General features: G+C 43.8%; 1 protein-coding gene across 3 annotated transcripts in view; it reads right to left on the bottom strand.

Annotated features, from left to right (window-relative positions):
* The window catches only part of LOC311302966 (uncharacterized protein), a 40,543-nt gene extending 24,799 nt beyond the window's left edge, over nt 1-15,744 (bottom strand). Inside the window, exons 1-5 of one of the 3 annotated variants that reach the window (XM_084429143.1) lie at nt 15,454-15,582; nt 13,392-13,916; nt 13,138-13,343; nt 9,068-9,224; nt 7,654-7,896 (exon numbers count right to left, since the gene is read on the bottom strand). In XM_084429143.1, the coding sequence (XP_084285269.1) occupies nt 7,654-7,896; nt 9,068-9,224; nt 13,138-13,343; nt 13,392-13,916; nt 15,454-15,459 (1,137 nt within the window). In that variant the 5' untranslated portion in view covers nt 15,460-15,582. Of the gene's footprint in view, nt 1-7,653; nt 7,897-9,067; nt 9,225-13,137; nt 13,917-15,453 lie in introns of all 3 variants that reach the window. The other 2 variants (XM_084429142.1, XM_084429141.1) reach the window with 2 other exon arrangements.
* Nucleotides 15,745-19,274: the final 3,530 nt, after the last annotated feature.

The following is a 19,274-nucleotide window of genomic DNA, read 5'->3' as shown; positions in this document are numbered from 1 at the left end:
CAAGCTGCGCATACAAAATAATTGCAGCCTTTGCGATTTCAAAATCGCAATAAGCCAACTTGATTTAAGTGTGATTACATGGAAACTGCGATTAATCGTGCAGCCCTAACATTAACTTTAATGACATCCCATTCTTAATCCATAATTCGTTACATTTATATAGCGTGTTTCTGGGTACTCAAAGCGCTTTACATGGAAGGGGTAAATCTCCTCAACCATAGGATTTAATATGGAGTTGGCCCACCCTTTGCAAGTATAACAGCTTCAACTCTTCTGGGAAGACTTTTCACAAGGTTTAGGTATGTTTATGGGAATTTTTGACCATTCTTCGTGAAGCACATTTGTGAGGTCAGGCACTGATGTTGGACGAGAAGGTCTGACTCGCAGTCTCCGCTCTAATTCTTCCCAAAGCTGTTCAATCGGGTTGAGGTCAGGACTCTGTGCAGGCCAGTCCAGTTCCTCCACACCAAACTCTTCATCCATGTCTTTATGGACCTTGCTTTGTGCACTGGTGTGCAGTCATGTTGGATCAGGAACATCCCCAAACTGTTCCCACAAAGTTGGGAGCATGAAATTGTCCAAAATGTCAAGCCCAACACCTGAAAAACTACCCCACACCATAATCCCCCTCCACCAAACTTTACACTTGGCACAATGCAGTCAGGCAAGTACAGTTCTCCTGGCCACCGCCAAACCCAGACTCATCCATCGGATTGCCAGACAGAGAACACGTCTCCACTGCTCTAGAGTCCAGTGGCGGTGTGCTTTACACCACTGCATCTGACGCTTTACATTGCACTTGGTGATGTATGGCTTGGATGCCGCTGCTCGACCACTGAAACCCATTCCATGAAGCTCTACGCACTGTTCTTGAGCTAATCTGAAGGCCACAGAAGTTTGGAGGTCTGTAGCTGTTGACTCTGCAGAAAGTTGCTGACTTCTGCGCACTGTGAGCCTCAGCATGCGCTGACCCCGCTCTGTGATTTTACTGTCCCAATTGCTTCCACTTTGTTATAATACCACTAAAGCCCAATTTATACTTCTGCGTCGAACTCACACCGTAGCTAAGTCGTAGGGTGTGTGAAGCACGCGTACCCTTCGGCCAGAAGCCTCCCTTGTTTCCCAGCAGCAAATCCTCATCAGGGCAAAATAGTACACTGAAAACATTCCCAAAGCAAGCTATGAGATGGCAATCCTTATCGCTAAACAAGAAAACCCTTTCTCTGAGGGCGGGTTTACTCTAGAATGAGTAATGAAGATTGCTGAAAACATCTGCCCAGAAAAGAAGCAAGAATTTGCATATTTTTGTCTTGCTCGCAACACTGCCGCACTGAGAACTTAAGAAATATCTATTGGTAAAGGACAAGCGACTGAACGAAGCCGTGATTTTTATAATTTTTCTTTGGCCTGTGACAAAAGTGCTAATATTTCAGACACTGCCCAGCTGCTCATTTATTTGAAAGGAATTGATGAGGACATGAACATCACCAAAGAACTGCCGAACCTCAAAAGTCTCAAGGACTGCCTTGGGATAAATTACGTGGAATCGCTACCGATGTGGTGCCCGCAATGGGGAAAGTGGATTAGCATCATTGCTACACAACAAAGTCAGTAGCTTTGCTGTTAAACTCTATTGCTTAATTCACCAACATGGCTTTGTGCCAAATGTCTGCAAATTTGATCACGTTGTGTCTCCTCTAGTGAGCCACGTCTCTGGGCGTAACCTAGTGTTTTTCATTGATGCCTCGCCACAGCCAATCATGCTGCAAGCTTATTGGCTCACTGACGATGACGAGATTATCCCCTTAGGTATCAAAATTTGGTACCGAACGACAAGACATTTTTTGATACTCGATGGTATCGAAGCAACTCCCTTCACTTGATTGAACAGAAGGAAAAGCAATTGTGCTTTACTATTGGTGAACTGCTACCTTGAACAAAGTTTTGGTCCTACACAGTTTGGATGAGAATGAGAAGTATCTGGCCCCCATGTGCGTCCACAGCATTGAATATGGCCCTTTTTTTTTTAAACAAAAAGCTTGGAAATCCCTGATCTAGCTGAGCTACTCACTGCCAGAAGCTACAGTGCCCCAGACTACTGGTGGAGGATGAACACGGATCCTGCAGGTACACACCTGCCCCAAGCACCAGCAGAGACAGAAGAGGGACTATTCAGAGCAGCGTCTCAGAAGAGGAACCGTCTCTCCTGCCAGAAAGAGGAGTAACTTTGTTCTTCAAGATAAACCTGCCATCTTTAGTTAAGTAGAAAGCAGTTAATTTTGCCATGTGTAGCATTTACATTAAAATGTGTAACCCTGTAAAACTTTGTTCTTGACTTGAGGCTGGTTTCACTTTCATTGCTGCTTTTTTCCACTGTTGTTTTGCATAATTTTTGATTGAAGTGGAAATATGTTTGCATGAACAGAATATGACTTATAAAACAGCTGAAGACATATTTTCTGATAATGACTTGTCAATAACAACGCTGCTGTATAACAAACTGCAACTGGCGTCATCTTACGTCTATTTTAGCGACTGGATTGAAAATGACTTCTCGTCTTGTTGCCAGGACGGTTGTTTAGTACATTATAATGGATTATAAAGTAACAAGTTGGATGTACATCATCCCTTACATCGTAGGACCTTTTTTTTACAAACAAAACAGATAAAACAATCATATTTTGTCTATGTAATACAACTAGAATAAAAATATTGACTCGGACTCCAGTGATAAAGACTCCAGACTCGACTCGGACTCCAGTATAAAGACTCCAGACTCGACTCGGACTCCAGTGATAAAGACTCCAGTGATAAAGACTCCAGACTTGACTCGGACTCCAGTATAAAGACTCCAGACTCGACTCGGACTCCAGTGATAAAGACTCCAGTGATAAAGACTCCAGACTTGACTCGGAGTCCAGTATAAAGATCCCAGACTCGACTCGGACTCCAGTGATAAAGACTCCAGGATTTGACTCGGATTCCAAAACCATGAAACCAAAAACAACTTTGAAAACTTGTGTCCAAGTCTTAAAGTTAAGGGGTGATGATTTGGGCTTGTTTTGCAGCCACAGTAACTCTTCCGAGTAACTCTCGGAAAATGCAGAAGAGAGGGAAGAAAGGAGGGGTACGGGTGAGTCTGAGAAAGCTACGTCTTAACCGGATTCTTCTCCCGTCAATCATCATGGCCAATGTCCAGTCCCTTAGGAGCAAGATTGATGAACTGCAGGCGACGGTACGTTTCCAACATGCTTATAAGGATGCTTGTATTATGGCTTTCACTGAGACGTGGCTAAAAAGTAGCGACCCTGATAACTCTGCAGTTATTGACGGGTTTGGCACTCCTTTTCGCACGGAAGGTTGTCCTATAGTTACGGGGGAAAACCAAGGAGGTGGCGTTTGTCTTTATATCAACCACGAATGGTGCAGATCTGTTACTGTTAGACAGAGTGTGTGCACTAAAGACCTTGAACTGCTCTCTGTATAACTCAGGCCACAGTACATGCCCCGTGAATTACTTCAACTTTTTGTCACAGTTGTCTATATACACCCGAGGGCAAATGAAGCAAATGCAGCAGAGACCCTTGGGAGTGTTGTGCATAGACTGCAATCTATTTCTCCAGATGCTCCAAATTTGATCCTGGGCGATTTTAACAAATTTTTAGCTGAATTTTTGCAGAATTTTTATCAATGTGTCTTGCCTCACACGTCATAATACGACTTTTGACCTTTGTTATGGATCAATTAAAGGCGCATATAAGTCTGTTATTCAGCCTCAAGTGGAGTCGGCGGGCCATAATACTGTCCTGCTTGTCCCTGTATATAAAACTGTTTTAAAAAGAGTACGACCACAGACTAAGAACATCAGCGTGTGGTCTGAGGAGTCTACTGCATCTCTGCAGGGATGTCTGGAGTGTACAGACTGGGATGTCTTATGACTCTTGCTCGAGTATAGATGAACTTACAGATGTCATTAGTAGTTATATTCCTTTTGTGAAGATATGCTTATCCCCTGTAAGACTGTTAAAATATTTCCAAACAATAAGCCATGGCCATAAGCCTCAAAGCACTTACAGGGTTTTTCCTACATTGAAATTTTTTTGGCGGCCGCCAAAACGATTTTTTCTCCCGCCAAACCCTTATTTGATTTGTGAGTGAAGCAGGCTACTGACGGAGTGACGGAGAGAACGATCACAGCACCGCGCGGATTCTTATATGCATCGCGATGCGGACGTGGACGATTCTGAATCGATTCACAATCACAAATGTCAAAAAAAATCAAATCTCTAAAAAAACATAATATTGACGGAACGCAAAAGGCGGAACTCTAGCGGACGTGCAGTGCGCGTGCAGTCTGTGGCGCGCACATAACAGACTCGCGCACATAACAGACGCATGATGCCTGAGCGCCAAATTCGAACGGCACCCTCTTCGTTAAAAGCTTGCGTATGGAAAATTGGCAATTTCATTGTTACCTATTTAGTATTTTTTGTATGAAAGCTGCTTTCAGTAGCCTATTTAGTTTTCACATCAATATACTGTAAGCCGATCTGTTATACGAACGTTGTACTGCCCTGCAATATGTGCAATGCCAGTCACAAAAAGTTACATTTAGACTGTGCTCTCTGCAGATGTTCATTCACTTTTTTTGTATAAGCTGTTTTTGATTGTGGTATACAGCAAACATTTCAAGTCATACCTCTTTATTATTTAGTTGTGAATAAGAGAGGCTTTGTATGTTACTAATTATTCAATATGCATAAGTCCACAAGCATTATATGAGAGCTGCTGGTACATCATTCTATATTTTTGAACGAAAACTGTTTGTGAATTTGCTACAGCAAAATGTTTTTTGTCTGAAGGATTATATTGCTCATTGGAAATAACCAGAGGATGTTGGTTAGAAGTCTATTATTAAATGCTAGAGATTCAGAATATGCTGAAGTTTGTATTCATTTACTACAAGTACGCTGCTACAGGCACACATTTATTTTCATGTTGGTTCTTTGCAATGTTCAAATAACTTCCATTTGTTTTATTAATAAAATTAATATAGGAAGATGGAAGTAAGTTCGTTATGGGTCATCATAAATACTTTGCTTTAAAAGTACCAAGTAAAAAAAAAAAAAAAAAAAACGTTAATAATCGATAATCGTTACCCTCTGAATCGTAATCGAATCGAATCGTGAGGTGCCTAGAGATTCCCACCCCTAATCTGAAATGAGAAAGTAATTGTGCTTACCTAATTTAGCAAGAGTGTTTAGTAAAATTTAGCCTTAATAATCCACAGTATGTATAGGCCTATGACAATGTGTAGTAAATTACCTAAAAAAAAAAAAAAAAAAAAAAAAAAAAACACAAACTGTTTCTTTGTATTTATTTTAAATTTATCATTTATTTTCAAGATTGGAATATTGGGCTTGCGGATCATGTGGGTACTAGGGTACTCTTTGCTGTGTGTGGATGACCATGTCGGTCAGCCACCACCGAAGACCAATTTTGACCCAGGAAAAACCCTGACTTATGAACGAAAGATGTAGAGCACTTCATGAAGAAGTGAGGAAAGCAAAGTCAAATTACAAAATACACCTTGAGAAAGAGTTGAGTATGAACAATTTAGGGTCTGTCTGGAAGGGGATGACGCTCATAACTGGATCTAAAGGGTGTGAGATCAAGAAAGGTAAATTACCTGGGTATGACTCTAGTAGTCAACTGGCAGAGGATTTAAATAGGTTTTATTTACGATTTGATGCACCTGAATTTGGTCCTGTGATAGTCTATGAAATCTAAAATGAGTTATGGTTGTGCTAATAACTTTTTTGATGAATTGTCTGTAATTAAAGGTTTTAAGGGTTGTAATATGGTCCAGATAACATTGGAGGGCGTTTAATTAAGGTCTGTGCAGAGCAATTGGCCCCAGTGTTTTGTAATATCTTTAAAAGATCATTTGCCCTCCAGAGAGTTCCTAAACTTTGGGAGAAAGCCACTGTGGTGCCTGTGCCGAAAACTACAAATGTTGTAACATTAAATGACCTCAGGCCAATAGCATTAACATCCCTTATAATGAAATGCTTTGAGAAACTAGTAAAAGGGGAATTGTTATATAAAACTAAGAACCTGTGTCAGAGGTGCAGAGGTGTCAGAGATGCAACAGCAACTCTACTAAATATGGTAGTGCAGCACTTGGAGGGCAGTAAAACACACATTAAGCTCTTATTCATTGATTTCTCATCTGCTTTTACATTCCCCCTACAACCACAAATTTTAGCAGATAAGTTCATTACTAATTTTGGTCTTGATCTTAACTTAGTGAGTTGGGTCTTAGATTTTTTAACTGAAAGAACTCAGACAGTGAGAGTAAATGGTAGTCTTTCAGCCTCTGATAACATCCACAGGTTCTCCTCAGGGCTGTGTTTGGTCTCCCTTATTGTATATTTTATATACAAATGGTTGTATAAGTAAATATAACAAGAGGCATTTTTTTAAATTTGCATACGACACAGACACACGTTATTGTGAGTCTTCTAGAAAACAGTGAAATGTGCCATGGTCCAGTGGTTGATAACTTTGTAAAATGGTGCGATGATGCCTGATTGCAGCTTAATGTATCTAAGACAAAAGACATGATTATTGACTTTAGAACCCAAACACAATCTTCTCAGGTCACATTTATTAAGAGCAAGAAGGTGGAATGTGTGGAAAGTTGTAAATATCTGGGGAGAATTATTGATAAAGGATTGCGTTTTGATGTGAACACCGAGGGTTCTTGTAAAAAGGGGCAGCAGCAGAATTTTTCAGTGCATCACTACTTACTAAAATATTTCACATTATTCAATGATGAACTATTAAAACAGGGGCTTGTCAGATGCTTTGCTTGGTCCTACAGTCCTCATTTTGCGTAGCTGGCTACAAAAGCAAAAGCAAAACAGGTGTGCTGCAAACTGCTCATTCATGTTTCTGTCTCCCTGTACTTCCAACTCCTGCCCAGTGTGGACGATATCGGCAGCCCAATTCACACTTTCCCCAGGCACTCGAAGAACTCGCTCCGGATAACCAACCACAGAGAGGTTTATGATGTCGGCTTGACAGAGCCTCCTGCTTCCTGCTAACTGACAGCTTCCTCTGTCAACTTCTCAGGCGGACAGAAGACTTTCAGTTGATATGGTTTTGGGTACCAGAAAATACGGGTTTATTAACTGATTCTGGGTCTCAGACAATACTCTGCTGACAGTTTTGGATATCAGACAAAACAGAGACTGGATCCAATATTCCTGGTGTGGAAATTCATTTAAAAATGTTTGGTCAGCAGGATATTGGCACAATCAATCAGAACTTTTTACAAAATGACTTTTTTGTCTTATTTAGAAGAATGTCAAAGGCATGAGAGAGCGAGTAAATGATTTCCCTTCATTCATGACAAAGTAATGACAGAAACTCCTGAAGGCTCTGCATCAGGTATATTACAGTCAAAGGGCTGTGCAATACATTGATACAGAAAGCAAAATGAATACATACATAAATGCTGTGCTGTCAAAGATTAGCGTTACGGCCGTGTGAGGACAAGAAAAACACACATTACCTCTGTAAAACCGGCATTATGATTTGCACCACAGACCAGAGAGACGGCACTGTTACGGAGGAAATAATAATTACCTTGATAGCCGGTTCCGCTGGTGGAGCAGCGGGTTTGGCCTCAGTTTTGGGTTCAGAGAGAGACTTCATGGCCACCGCTGCATGCCGTACGATACACTGATGACCGCAGTACACCGACCCCGGCAGAGCGTCGCTACTGCAGCCTGGGCCCATGCATTTAGGAGAAGCAGACTCCTCCTCCTGCACCTTCATCTCCTTCTCCTCCAGCTCCATCACCTCCTCCAGCGGCTGCTCGATCCCCACCTGACACACAACACACCGATTAGATCATTTCACGGGATCCGGGGGACTTTTGACAGCTACAGGGCTCTTGTTAAAGCTACAGGAAGAGCTTTCACATGTTTGCATTCCCAGTCGGATCAACAGAGGGGTGGTGCTAAAAATTAAGTAGGGCTGTTAAAATCTTTTACATTTGTACTATTACACCTGCCAAGTAACGAATAATTGATGATCCATTCATCCACTACTGGCTAAACAGCAGCTCTGCTAGACAGACTTCAACTACTACTCCTCCTTTTACTACTCCTCCTCCTCTTACTACTCCTCCTCCTCTTACTACTCCTCCTCCTCTTACTACTCCTCCTCCTCTTACTACTCCTCCTCCTCTTACTACTCCTCCTCTTACAACTACTCTACTACTCCTCCTCCTCCTCCTCCTCCTCCACCTCTTACTCCTCCTCCTCCTCCTCCTCCTCCTACTACTACTCCTCCTCCTCCTACTCCTCCTCCTCCTCTTACTACTCCTCCTCCTCCTCCTCCTCCTCCTCCTACTCCTCCTCCTCCTCCTCCTCTTACTACTCCTCCTCCTCCTACTACTCCTCCTCCTCCTCCTCCTACTACTCCTCCTCCTCCTCCTCCTCCTCCTCCTCCTCCTCCTACTCCTCCTCCTCCTCCTCCTCCTCCTCCTCCTCCTCCTCTACTACTCCTCCTCCTCCTCCTCCTCTACTACTCCTCCTCCTCCTCCTCCTCCTCCTCTACTACTCCTCCTCCTCCTCCTCCTCCTCCTCCTCTACTACTCCTCCTCCTCCTCCTCCTCCTCCTCTACTACTCCTCCTCCTCCTCCTCCTCCTCCTCCTCCTCTACTACTCCTCCTACTCCTCCTACTACTCCTGAGTAAAGTCACGATCTGACCTATAATGCTGCCTGAATCATAATCATACACTGTTCAGAGGAGAACTGTTCTCCGACTGAGCCTGGTTTCTCCCAAGGGGTTTTCTCTATTCTGTGTCCTGATGGAGATTGTGTTCTTGCCACTGTCGTGTAAATTAAAAATGTTCATTTTCGAGTGAACTATCCCTTCAGCTGGCTGTGAACAGAAACACACTTCCATTATAAGACACTGATGGAGACTGAAGAGTACAGGTTTGGTATGGTTTAGATACTGAAGCGCACACACACACACAGGAGAGATTACCGGCGTGTGGCTTGAGCTGATGTGGTGTGTGTCCTGTTGGTCTGAGCAGGAGGCACAGGTGAACTCTTCTCTGTTGCCCTGCAGGAGACGAGCCTCTGAGCTGCTCACACAGTCCACGTGACGCCACTCTCGGCATGAGCCACAGCAGAGCATCAACCTGACACACACACAGACGTTAGTTCGGCACAGGCCACAGCAGAGCATCAACCTGACACACACACACATACACACACACACACAGACGTTAGTTCGGCACAAGCCACAGCAGAGCATCAACCTGACACACACAAGCCCCTTTTACACAGTGCGATGATCCCGGCAAATTGCCAGAACGCCTTCTGTGTGAACGCAAACACGACCCGGGATTGATGCCGGGTTGGGGATCTAGTAACATTGCCGTGTTCAGTCCCAGAACGCACTGTGTGAACAAAACCCGTGATAATGCTGTGTTGTAGTGATGACGCTGAAGCCGGGATTGTTCGCCAGCTGTGAAACGGTACGTAATGCGCAAGTTTATGATCGAATCAGAGAAAAAAAATGCACAAGACGCTGCTGAGACATTACAAGTCACATCGATGTCACTTGACTTTACGGGATTTTTACAGGTTGTGTGTGAATGCACTCTGATTCCGGAAAATCACTGGCAGTGTGAATGAACCAAAATCAAACGAACCCGGGTCACTTTATCCGTGTATTTTCCGGAATCTCTGTGTGAAAGGGGCCACACACACACACACACACACACACACACACACACACGTTAGTTCGGCACTGCAATATCAATGTGCATCACAGTCTCAACACATGCATAAAGCAGCTTTATGAATGAAGCTAACGCATCATATATTCAAAACAACAGGTAAAAATAAAATAAATGCTGTTTGAGGAAAAGAACCAAAACTGATGCAGTCGATCTCATATTTCTGCTCTGCTGAAGCACAGAATCATGTTTTACACAGATCTCTCATGACAGTGTGAACGGCACAAACCACATGGAGTCTAATCTTTTCAATACTGATGCGTGTCACTTCCTGTGGTCCTGACACTAAACACTGTTCTTCTCACAGTAAGTTTTGCTTTGGGTGAACTATTCACAATACAGATTGTCACCATCCACGACACATATTGTTGCATTTTTGTATTGTGATATAGTTACACCCCTATGAATTATGAATTGTGAGGTTTTGTGCTCGTGCACGGCTGCACGCGAAGTCGGAGCTGAAGAAGAATCTGGCTCAGTTTTGAGTGTTTGGTGAAACCAATTGTTCTTGTGTGCAGATCTCAGAGCCTAGACGCTACAGAGACGCTTATGGGGCGGCAGCTAGCGGATCGTTAGGAAAGATTAGATGAATGTGATAATTTTTTGGGGGGGGGCCTGAAATCACTGATACAACCTTTAATGTTGTTTGTGTGTCTATGTGGTGTTTTTAATATGAATTTACACATGAATTGTCTTAAAGCATAAGTCGACACCATTGCTGAGTATTTTCTCCTTAAAGGGATACTCCACTTTTTTCGGAAATATGCTCATTTTACACCTCCCCCAGAGTTAAACAGTTGAGTTTTACCGTTTTAGAATCCATTCAGCCGAACTCCGGGTCTGACGGTACCACTTTTAGCATAGCTTAGCATAGATCATTGATTCAGACGAGTCCAGTAGCATTTCTTTCAAAATGACCAAAGAGTTTCAATATTTTCGTAGTGATATGACGCAGCACCTAAAAATAGTCCCCAGCTCGGTAACTTCTTCCAACGTGACCGGGACTAAGTTTGTCTAACCTATTAGACCTATTTTCAGGCGCTGCGTCATATCATTACGCCTGCTGCACTCATGGTACAGCCGCACAGTTCCTTGATTATTACGCCGGAATGAGAGTAGTTCCTAGTCATATAGGCTTAGAAAATCGCAACTTTTCATTTTCCGTCGATCTTAGTACACGGTTTAACTACAGAAGAGTCAAGGTTTAAATAGGAAAAATATTGAAACTCTTTGGTCATTTTGAAAGAAATGCTACTGGACTCGTCTGAATCAATGATCTGTGCTAAGCTATGCTAAAAGTGGTACCGTCAGACCCGGAGTTCGGCTGAATGGATTCTAAAACGGTAAAACTCAACTGTTTAACTCTGGGGGAGTTGTAAAATGAGCATATTTCCGAAAAAAGTGGAGTATCCCTTTAAAGGGGTCATATAATGTACATGCACTTTTACAAGTTGGTTGTACTGAAATGTGTTGGCAGTGCCTGTACACAACCATCATATAATTATAAAAATCCATCCAGTGTTTGTTTTTTTCAATCTTCTTATATGTTTTCCCCCGTCTCAAATCAAGCCGTTCGACTGTGTGACGTCACACGGTCAGACGCCCCTCCCACGATTGTTGATTGACAGCAGCGTTTCAACACAGACCCGCCCTCGCTCGTGAGCGAGCTGTCAATCATAGTCTGCGCGTCATTGTTGATACGCTGGAGCACTGTCTAGTGTCTATGAGCAGAATGGCGTCTCAGTGATTGTGGTGTTCTGCTCTCGGGTGTAATAACGAACACAGTCAATCTAATGTTCCTAAATCTGAACCGCTGAAGACTCAGTGGCTGAGTTTGTTTTCGAAGGGAATATTCCCCACGATCAACGTCAATGCTTTCATGTTTGCGCGAATCATTTCACACCAGACTGCTTTACAAACGAGGCTCAGTATAAAGCTGGTTTTGCTAAGAAGCTGCTCCTGAAAAAAGGATCGGTACCAACTATTCGTGTTCCTGCTGCACCTCTAGAAGAAGAAGTGAGTAACGTTTTATTAACCTTTATATTAATCTTTATATTAATCTTTGCAAATCGCTTGCTGCACGCTTCACAATGAATGCGGTTAAGGTTTACACTCAGGGTACATTACGGCATGTTTTCTACAACGTTCTCAATATAATTCATAATCCCACGTTTATAATGAACAAGGCGTTATGGTTATTGTGTTATTGTGTTACAAACGGTGTCCGCACAGAACAGAGGGGCGGGGAGAGCAAAGCTCATTATCATTTAAAGACACATGCACTTAAACGGCGTGCTGAAAAAAGAGCTGATTTTGACCAGGTAAAATGAGTGTTTTCTTACAATACTAATGAGAATTTTTAATTAAAGTATATTACAAACTTTTAATTTAGACCCTAAAGAATCATGTTAGCTTGTACAAAAATGGCATTATATGACCCCTTTAAAACTGCAGTGAACCAAAGACAGTCTCAAAAACACGGTTTGAAATCGCTGGTGTTTCTGACGTCACAAACTACCTTGTAACCAATCAGATCAACGTGTGATCGTCAACCAGTGGATCTCTGAGCTGAGTGAGTGAGAGGAGGCGGGGCTCATTGGCATATTCATAGAACCACGCATACTTAATGAGGCAATGGTGTCGAGTTACATTCAAGAAGGCGGGAAGAGATTTATATCAAGGAAAAACATTTCAATATGTCATTTTGTTGATCAAAGATGCGTTTAGAGGGATAGAATGATTGAATACAGGGGGACTTTTCGCTTCAGTTCCTGCATTCAACATTTTCCATTTAAATGTTCATCTTTCTTATGGATAAAGATGTTTAATCTACTTGTGTTGAACCATTATAGTTGTGTGATTCTGTATAATTATTGTTTATTGAAGCAGCTTGGTCAGCTTTCATGTTGTTGTAAGGTGCTGTATAAATAAAAATGACCTTGACCATCTCGACAGTTTTCTTGTGATTTTTATGACTCCAGATCCTGAACGCCGGAAGTTCTCAAATGTTTTCTTGAGAATAAAATTAGAGAAATACTCTCAAATCAACTTCTTTTAAGTAATACACGTACAATAAAATATTAAATCTGGAAAAGAGCAGTGAACATCTGACCTAACATGTTAACATAGTTTTACATTTTTTAAATCTAACAATGTATTACACAGCTCTCAGGAACACTGGACTCTGATTGGTCAGTCCCGGCATCCGAGTAACTAAAACCGCTGCAACGTAAAGCTGTTTCTCACACACCACACACTCGTATAACTGTCGTGTTGCAGAATGAAATGAAAGTACAGAGTCAGAGCTCACCTGTCACTGGGTCTCTGCTGACACACAGCGTCCTGATCCGTGCTCTCGCTGCGGGATTCAGGGATCTGATCCTCTCCTCCCGCCTGTTCCTCAGAGTCCGCCTCCGCTCTCTCAGCAGGGCCTGGAGAACACACCTGTCCCGCTCCTGGAGAACACACCTGTCCCGCTCCTGGAGAACACACCTGTCCCGCTCCTGGAGAACACACCTGTCCCGCTCCTGGAGAACACACCTGTCCCGCTCCTGGAGAACACACCTGTCCTCCTCCTGAATCCCCCCCTGGAGAGCACACACCTGGGACATCTGTCCCGCTCCCGTCCTCCTGTCCCATCAGGATTGGCGTCCCTACACCCACATCTCCCACATCCCCCTGCATCCTCCGGGCCACGGCCCGCTTGCGGATCTCCTGCAGATTGAGATCATCGCTGTCTTCGGCTCGATCGGACGAGACTCCTGCACTGACGCGCTCCTCGTCCGGCTTCAGCTCCGCCGGGACGTCCCTCGGCCCTTCCTCATCCTCCTCTTCCTCAGCGGTGTGTGTGAGCGCTCGTCCTCGCCCCCCGCGGCCCCGTTTACAGGCGAGAGCACTCCCGCCAGCCTCAGCCGCGCGTTTGCCCCGCCCGCGCCCCCTGACCCGCCCCCGACCCCTGGCTCGACCCCGGGGCCGCGGGGCGGGGGGGCTGCTGTCCGACGAGCCCACGGCCTCCAGGAACTCGCGGCGGGCGATGGTGCTCCGCCGGAAACCCCAGGTCTTGGCCTCAGCGCTGGAGCCGTCCTCCATCTGACACACAGCAGAACACACACATCAGGATCATCTGATCACCGCACCGTCACACAGCATCACTGCTGAAGGTCAGCAACACCAAAAGCTGCAGCTCTGCTCTGAAACAGGGACTTGGTACAAGAGACTTACTGGTTCGGTTCACTTTCACAAGGCAACATTTCAAAGTGTGCCAAAACAATGTGTTTATGCAAGTCACCTGTGAGTAAAACTGATCCCTCATTGGTCAGAGTTCAACTGTGTACGTTCCTAGCATCGCATCTGTAGCCGTCGTTACACATACACTTCAGTTACACTAATGTTTATAAGCCTTCATTCCCGAGAGAGAGAGAGAGAGACACACACAGAGAGAGAGACACACACAGAGAGAGAGACACACACAGAGAGAGAGACACACACAGAGAGAGAGAGACACACACAGAGAGAGAGAGAGAGAGACACAGAGAGAGAGAGAGAGACACAGAGAGAGAGAGAGAGACAGAGAGAGAGAGAGAGAGACACAGAGAGAGAGAGAGAGAGACACAGAGAGAGAGACACACACAGAGAGAGACACACACACAGAGAGAGACACACACACAGAGAGACACACACACAGAGAGACACACACACACAGAGAGACACACACACAGAGAGACACACACACAGAGAGACACACACACAGAGAGACACACACACAGAGAGACACACACACAGAGAGACACACACACAGAGACACACACACACAGAGACACACACACACAGAGACACACACACACAGAGACACACACACACACAGAGACACACACACAGAGAGACACACACACAGAGAGACACACACACAGAGACACACACACACAGAGACACACACACAGAGAGACACACACACAGAGAGACACACACACAGAGAGAGAGACACACACAGAGAGACACACACACACACACAGAGAGAGAGAGAGAGAGAGAGAGACACAGAGAGAGAGAGAGAGAGCGAGACAGAGAGAGAGAGAGAGAGAGAGAGAGACAGAGAGAGAGACACAGAGAGAGAGAGAGACACAGAGAGAGAGAGAGAGACACAGAGAGAGAGAGAGAGACAGAGAGAGAGAGACAGAGAGAGAGAGAGACACAGAGAGAGAGAGAGAGACAGAGAGAGAGACACAGAGAGAGAGAGAGACACAGAGAGAGAGAGAGACACAGAGAGAGAGAGAGAGACACAGAGAGAGAGAGAGAGACACAGAGAGAGAGAGAGAGACAGAGAGAGAGAGAGCGCATGCTGTAATGCTCCTGTGTGTGAGATGAAGAGGCTCTAGTAACCGCTGAGGTCATAAACACCTCGTTCAGGACCGAGTGTCCCGGTGTGGATCATATAAGCCTGAACAAGCCCGGGTCAGACACACACACACACACACACACACACACACACAGCCAGCGTCTCATGCTGGAACATTAACACTGGCTCTCACAAGACACCGGTAGACGCATTTCACATTCATCGCATTAAAAAAAAACACATAGTATCACGACCTGCATTCAAACTCAGAAATGACCGGCTCAAACTCACTTTCATTTAGACAATTAAACCCCATCATTAACCTTCCGGATGATGTGAGACAGCAGAGAGCAACACTGAAGTCTAGCACTGTTATTAACGCGCTGATCTGAGAACACATGAAAGATGATGAACTCACGCTTCACCGCAGGCTCACTCCGCACTGTCCGCGTTCACATGCACACTTCGGTCTGAACTGAACTTATGAATGATTAGTAATGTAAACTGCACTCAAACAAATAAACACGCAGTGTTCTTCCATTTTGTCCGTGAGAGGGGCGTGACGCAGCGCATGACGAGGAGAGACGCCACGCGACGCGACGCCGGAAACCAGCAGCGCCGCCGGCGGGCCGGAGGAGGAACAGCAGATGCGCACTCGCATCTCGAGTGATGAAGCAAATCAACGCACATTTACAATTTATATGTATTCATTTTTAGCATTTAGTCATTTATTTGTAACAAACACTTTAAGTAAGTGTTGAATCACGTTTTTTTTAAAACATACGCGCTTGTCTCTTTAAGGTCTGCATAAAACACTGCAATTTAATAAAATAACGCATATTATAAAGACTCATCACAATGGTAATGGATGATTTGTTAATTGCATTTAATATATCACACTTTCAATAAAACATCTGCAGTTGGTTTGTAAAAGGTGTTTGGGCTGAGTTTCCGAAGCATTGACCAGCAGGCGTAACCAGCGCTTCCAGACTGGGAACCATTTTGTGAAGCAATTTCTTTCTTCAGTTGATTAAAAGTGTAGCAAATTAGCTAAATATATATATATATATATTAATAATTAATCATAACTTGTTATAATTAATAATAAATATTTAGATCAGTTAATATAATTAACTTAATGTAGTAAAATTTATATTACAATCAATTAACCAGTTTGTCCCGTGAACACTCAGTGTTAATTGGTTATTAATTGTAAGACATGTTCATTTCCGGGGCATGGGGACTGTCTTCATCACTGTACGGTATAGGCTACGACTCAGAGCATGCAGACACAATCTGAAATCGTAAAATTGACTTTGTTGCAAGCAGAGATTCAGAATCAAACACATAATGGTGCACAAGTTTTATTAACTAAATCACAAACACAGCTAATCTAAACACACACACACACAATCACACACACAGCTTTCCTGTAACTCAAACAGAGCGCTTGCAACGCCAAGGTCATGGGTTCGATTCCCAGGGAAAGCAAGAACTGATAAGAATGTAAAATGTGTACCCTGAAATGCAGTGTAAGTCTCTCTGGATAAAGCGTGCTCTCAGAGCATCTCTCAGCGACTGGTTAAATCTCTCTACGCCCCGATGTGACTGTGGATGGAAGTACGCTGTATGTGTTTGATCCCTTTGCTTTGGATGTAACTGGTAAACTCAGCAGACACGTGTCTTGTCAAGGACCTGGGCAGGCCCGAGCGGGAACTGGATCTGAAAGAGCCACTCTGAGTGTAGATCATAAATTACTATGAGGAAATGCACATGATGGAGTTCACCGCAGATTTCTAGCTGAATGTGGTCCCAAGGTTGAGTTGGCCAAGGCAAGGGCCCAGTGGCGGAGGGGTTGGTGGGCCAGTTTTCCTACTTATAAAACATGGAGTTCAGTCCCAAACAAGCTGCTCAACGTCTTTGTCCAACCCTGGCCACCAAACCAGCTCCCTGCAACGCCTCAGTTTGAGGACGCCCGGATGCCCTCATGCGCCATGGCCAGTCCTCTGAGCCTAGCAGCCAAGCATGCATCAAGCATACCATAAAGACAAGCCAGACCCAGGAGGAGGCATGAGTGCAGTGAGGAGTCAGTGGTCGGATCGAAGGGGGAATCTTCGGCCGTAAAGACAAGCCAGAGCAGCAGAGAACAGTCCAGACTCATAAACAGGTCCAGTCCGGGGATATTGCTACCATGGGGCGTAATGTGAAATGGGAAGTTGGACATTGCCTTAATGCCATACTGGACAGGCGCATGTATGAGACTAATGACGTCGACTGCAGAACTTCCGTATCCTAACAGATTCAGAGAGGGAGTCTGGAGGGGCCATGAAGTGGCCATGTTGAGCAGCGAGAGCTTAGCCTGTGTCCAGCAGCAGAGGAACACAAGAACCCGCTGTATTAACAGCGCCTGTAGAAACCCTGCTGAACTGGTGTTGACTGAATGGATGACAGCAGGGTTTCTAGTGTTAGCACAAGGGCTTCTTTGTGTAGGAGCTTGAACTGGAGCAGACCGACACCATTTTGCAATGTGGTTCAGCTTTTGACAGCGTCGACATGTTTGTCCCTGTGCCGGAGAGTCCAGGGCCCGTGATGAGTGTCTAGTGGAGCAACATTCCACATCGGAGCAGAACTTGAGGATTTGCGTATGTATGTCCGCACTGGAAGATAGATGTATCTGCCTCGGCCACGCGAACTTCTGTGCATTCAAATTAATACTGCATTTACCAAACAAATGTACAAGTTAAGATATTTTTATAACTGTGTTGTTTGTTTTGCAGTGACAACATTGTAATAGATTGTAATGTCTGTGTAAAATCCTTACTCCTTAAAATCTCTGTCTTCAAAATTAGGCAAGGCCACGGAACAGTGTTGGCACTCCTCATTCCAAGGTAACGCATGTCACATGATGTGTCTAGCTTGAACTAAAGTGTGCAGTTTTCATAAAGGAAGCTGATTTGCATTATACTTCTAGATTTCTAACCCCCGGTTTCACAGACGAGGCTTAAGCCCAGATATCACTGCAGTTCTGAACTGAAGTGTCCGGTGAGTGGCGCTAAAAGCTTAATGCTCCATCACGTTATAATAACGTACACCTACACTAATCCCTAAACTCCCCAGATAGTGTTAACAATAGCAAACGTGACAAAAATGCAATCATAACCATGCCATTGCAGCCTGTCTTTGAGTTCTTTAATCATAACTTTCCCGGGAGTCGTGCCTGAGCTCTCCGCAATCAAGTACAGTCATGCTCCAGCTTAGCTAAAGCTCAACACGTCAGTAAAACTGAACTAATGGAGCTGGTTATAGCGATGCAAACTACAAAATGTATTCGTTTACAAATCATGCACTTTGGTAAAAAGTGTTTTGAGATCATAACATAATATAGTGCCAGGAGCCACGTGAAAACATCTACTAATCTACGAGTGAAAATGATTAAAAGTGCTTGCTGTTTTACTGCCTCTAGTGTTCATTTAAGTGATATGCACATCATGTACGCATTTTGCAAAAATGTTGGTGCATTTTCCAAATGAGCCTGTGTTGGTTTTGTCTCAAGATGCACACCAGTAATGTGTTATTTTTTTCTCCCTAAGGTATGTTTATAAAAGTTGCTTAAATGTCCTAATCCTGGCTTAATCTAAGCCCTGTCTGTGAAACCAGACCTAAGAGAATAAAATAATACATCTAATGTGTAATAACGATTATTTTCATTCTTAGACAAAGCACGAACAAATATAAAATGCATGTGGACAGTTCAGTTGAATAATGATGTTGGCCCTCTTTAACTTGTTGCTGTTTATCTGTCATCTGTTTATCTGTTTAACTTGCTGCTGTTTATCATACAATGGGGAGAACAAGTATTTGATACACTGCCGATTTTGCAGGTTTTCCTACTTACAAAGCATGTAGAGGTCTGTAATTTTTATCATAGGTACTCTACAAATGAGAGACGGAATCTAAAACAAAAATCCAGAAAATCACATTATATGATTTTTAAGTAATTAATTTGCATTTTATTGCATGACATAAGTATTTGATCACCTACCAACCAGTAAGAATTCCGGCTCTCACAGACCTGTTAGTTTTTCTTTAAGAAGCCCTCCTGTTCTCCACTC

This window comes from Rutilus rutilus, assembly GCF_951802725.1.
Source record: "Rutilus rutilus genome assembly, chromosome: 13".
NCBI classification, from domain to species: Eukaryota; Metazoa; Chordata; class Actinopteri; order Cypriniformes; family Leuciscidae; genus Rutilus; species Rutilus rutilus.
The sequence above is the reverse complement of the archived record's forward strand: the minus strand, read 5'-3'. Positions and strand labels throughout refer to the sequence as shown.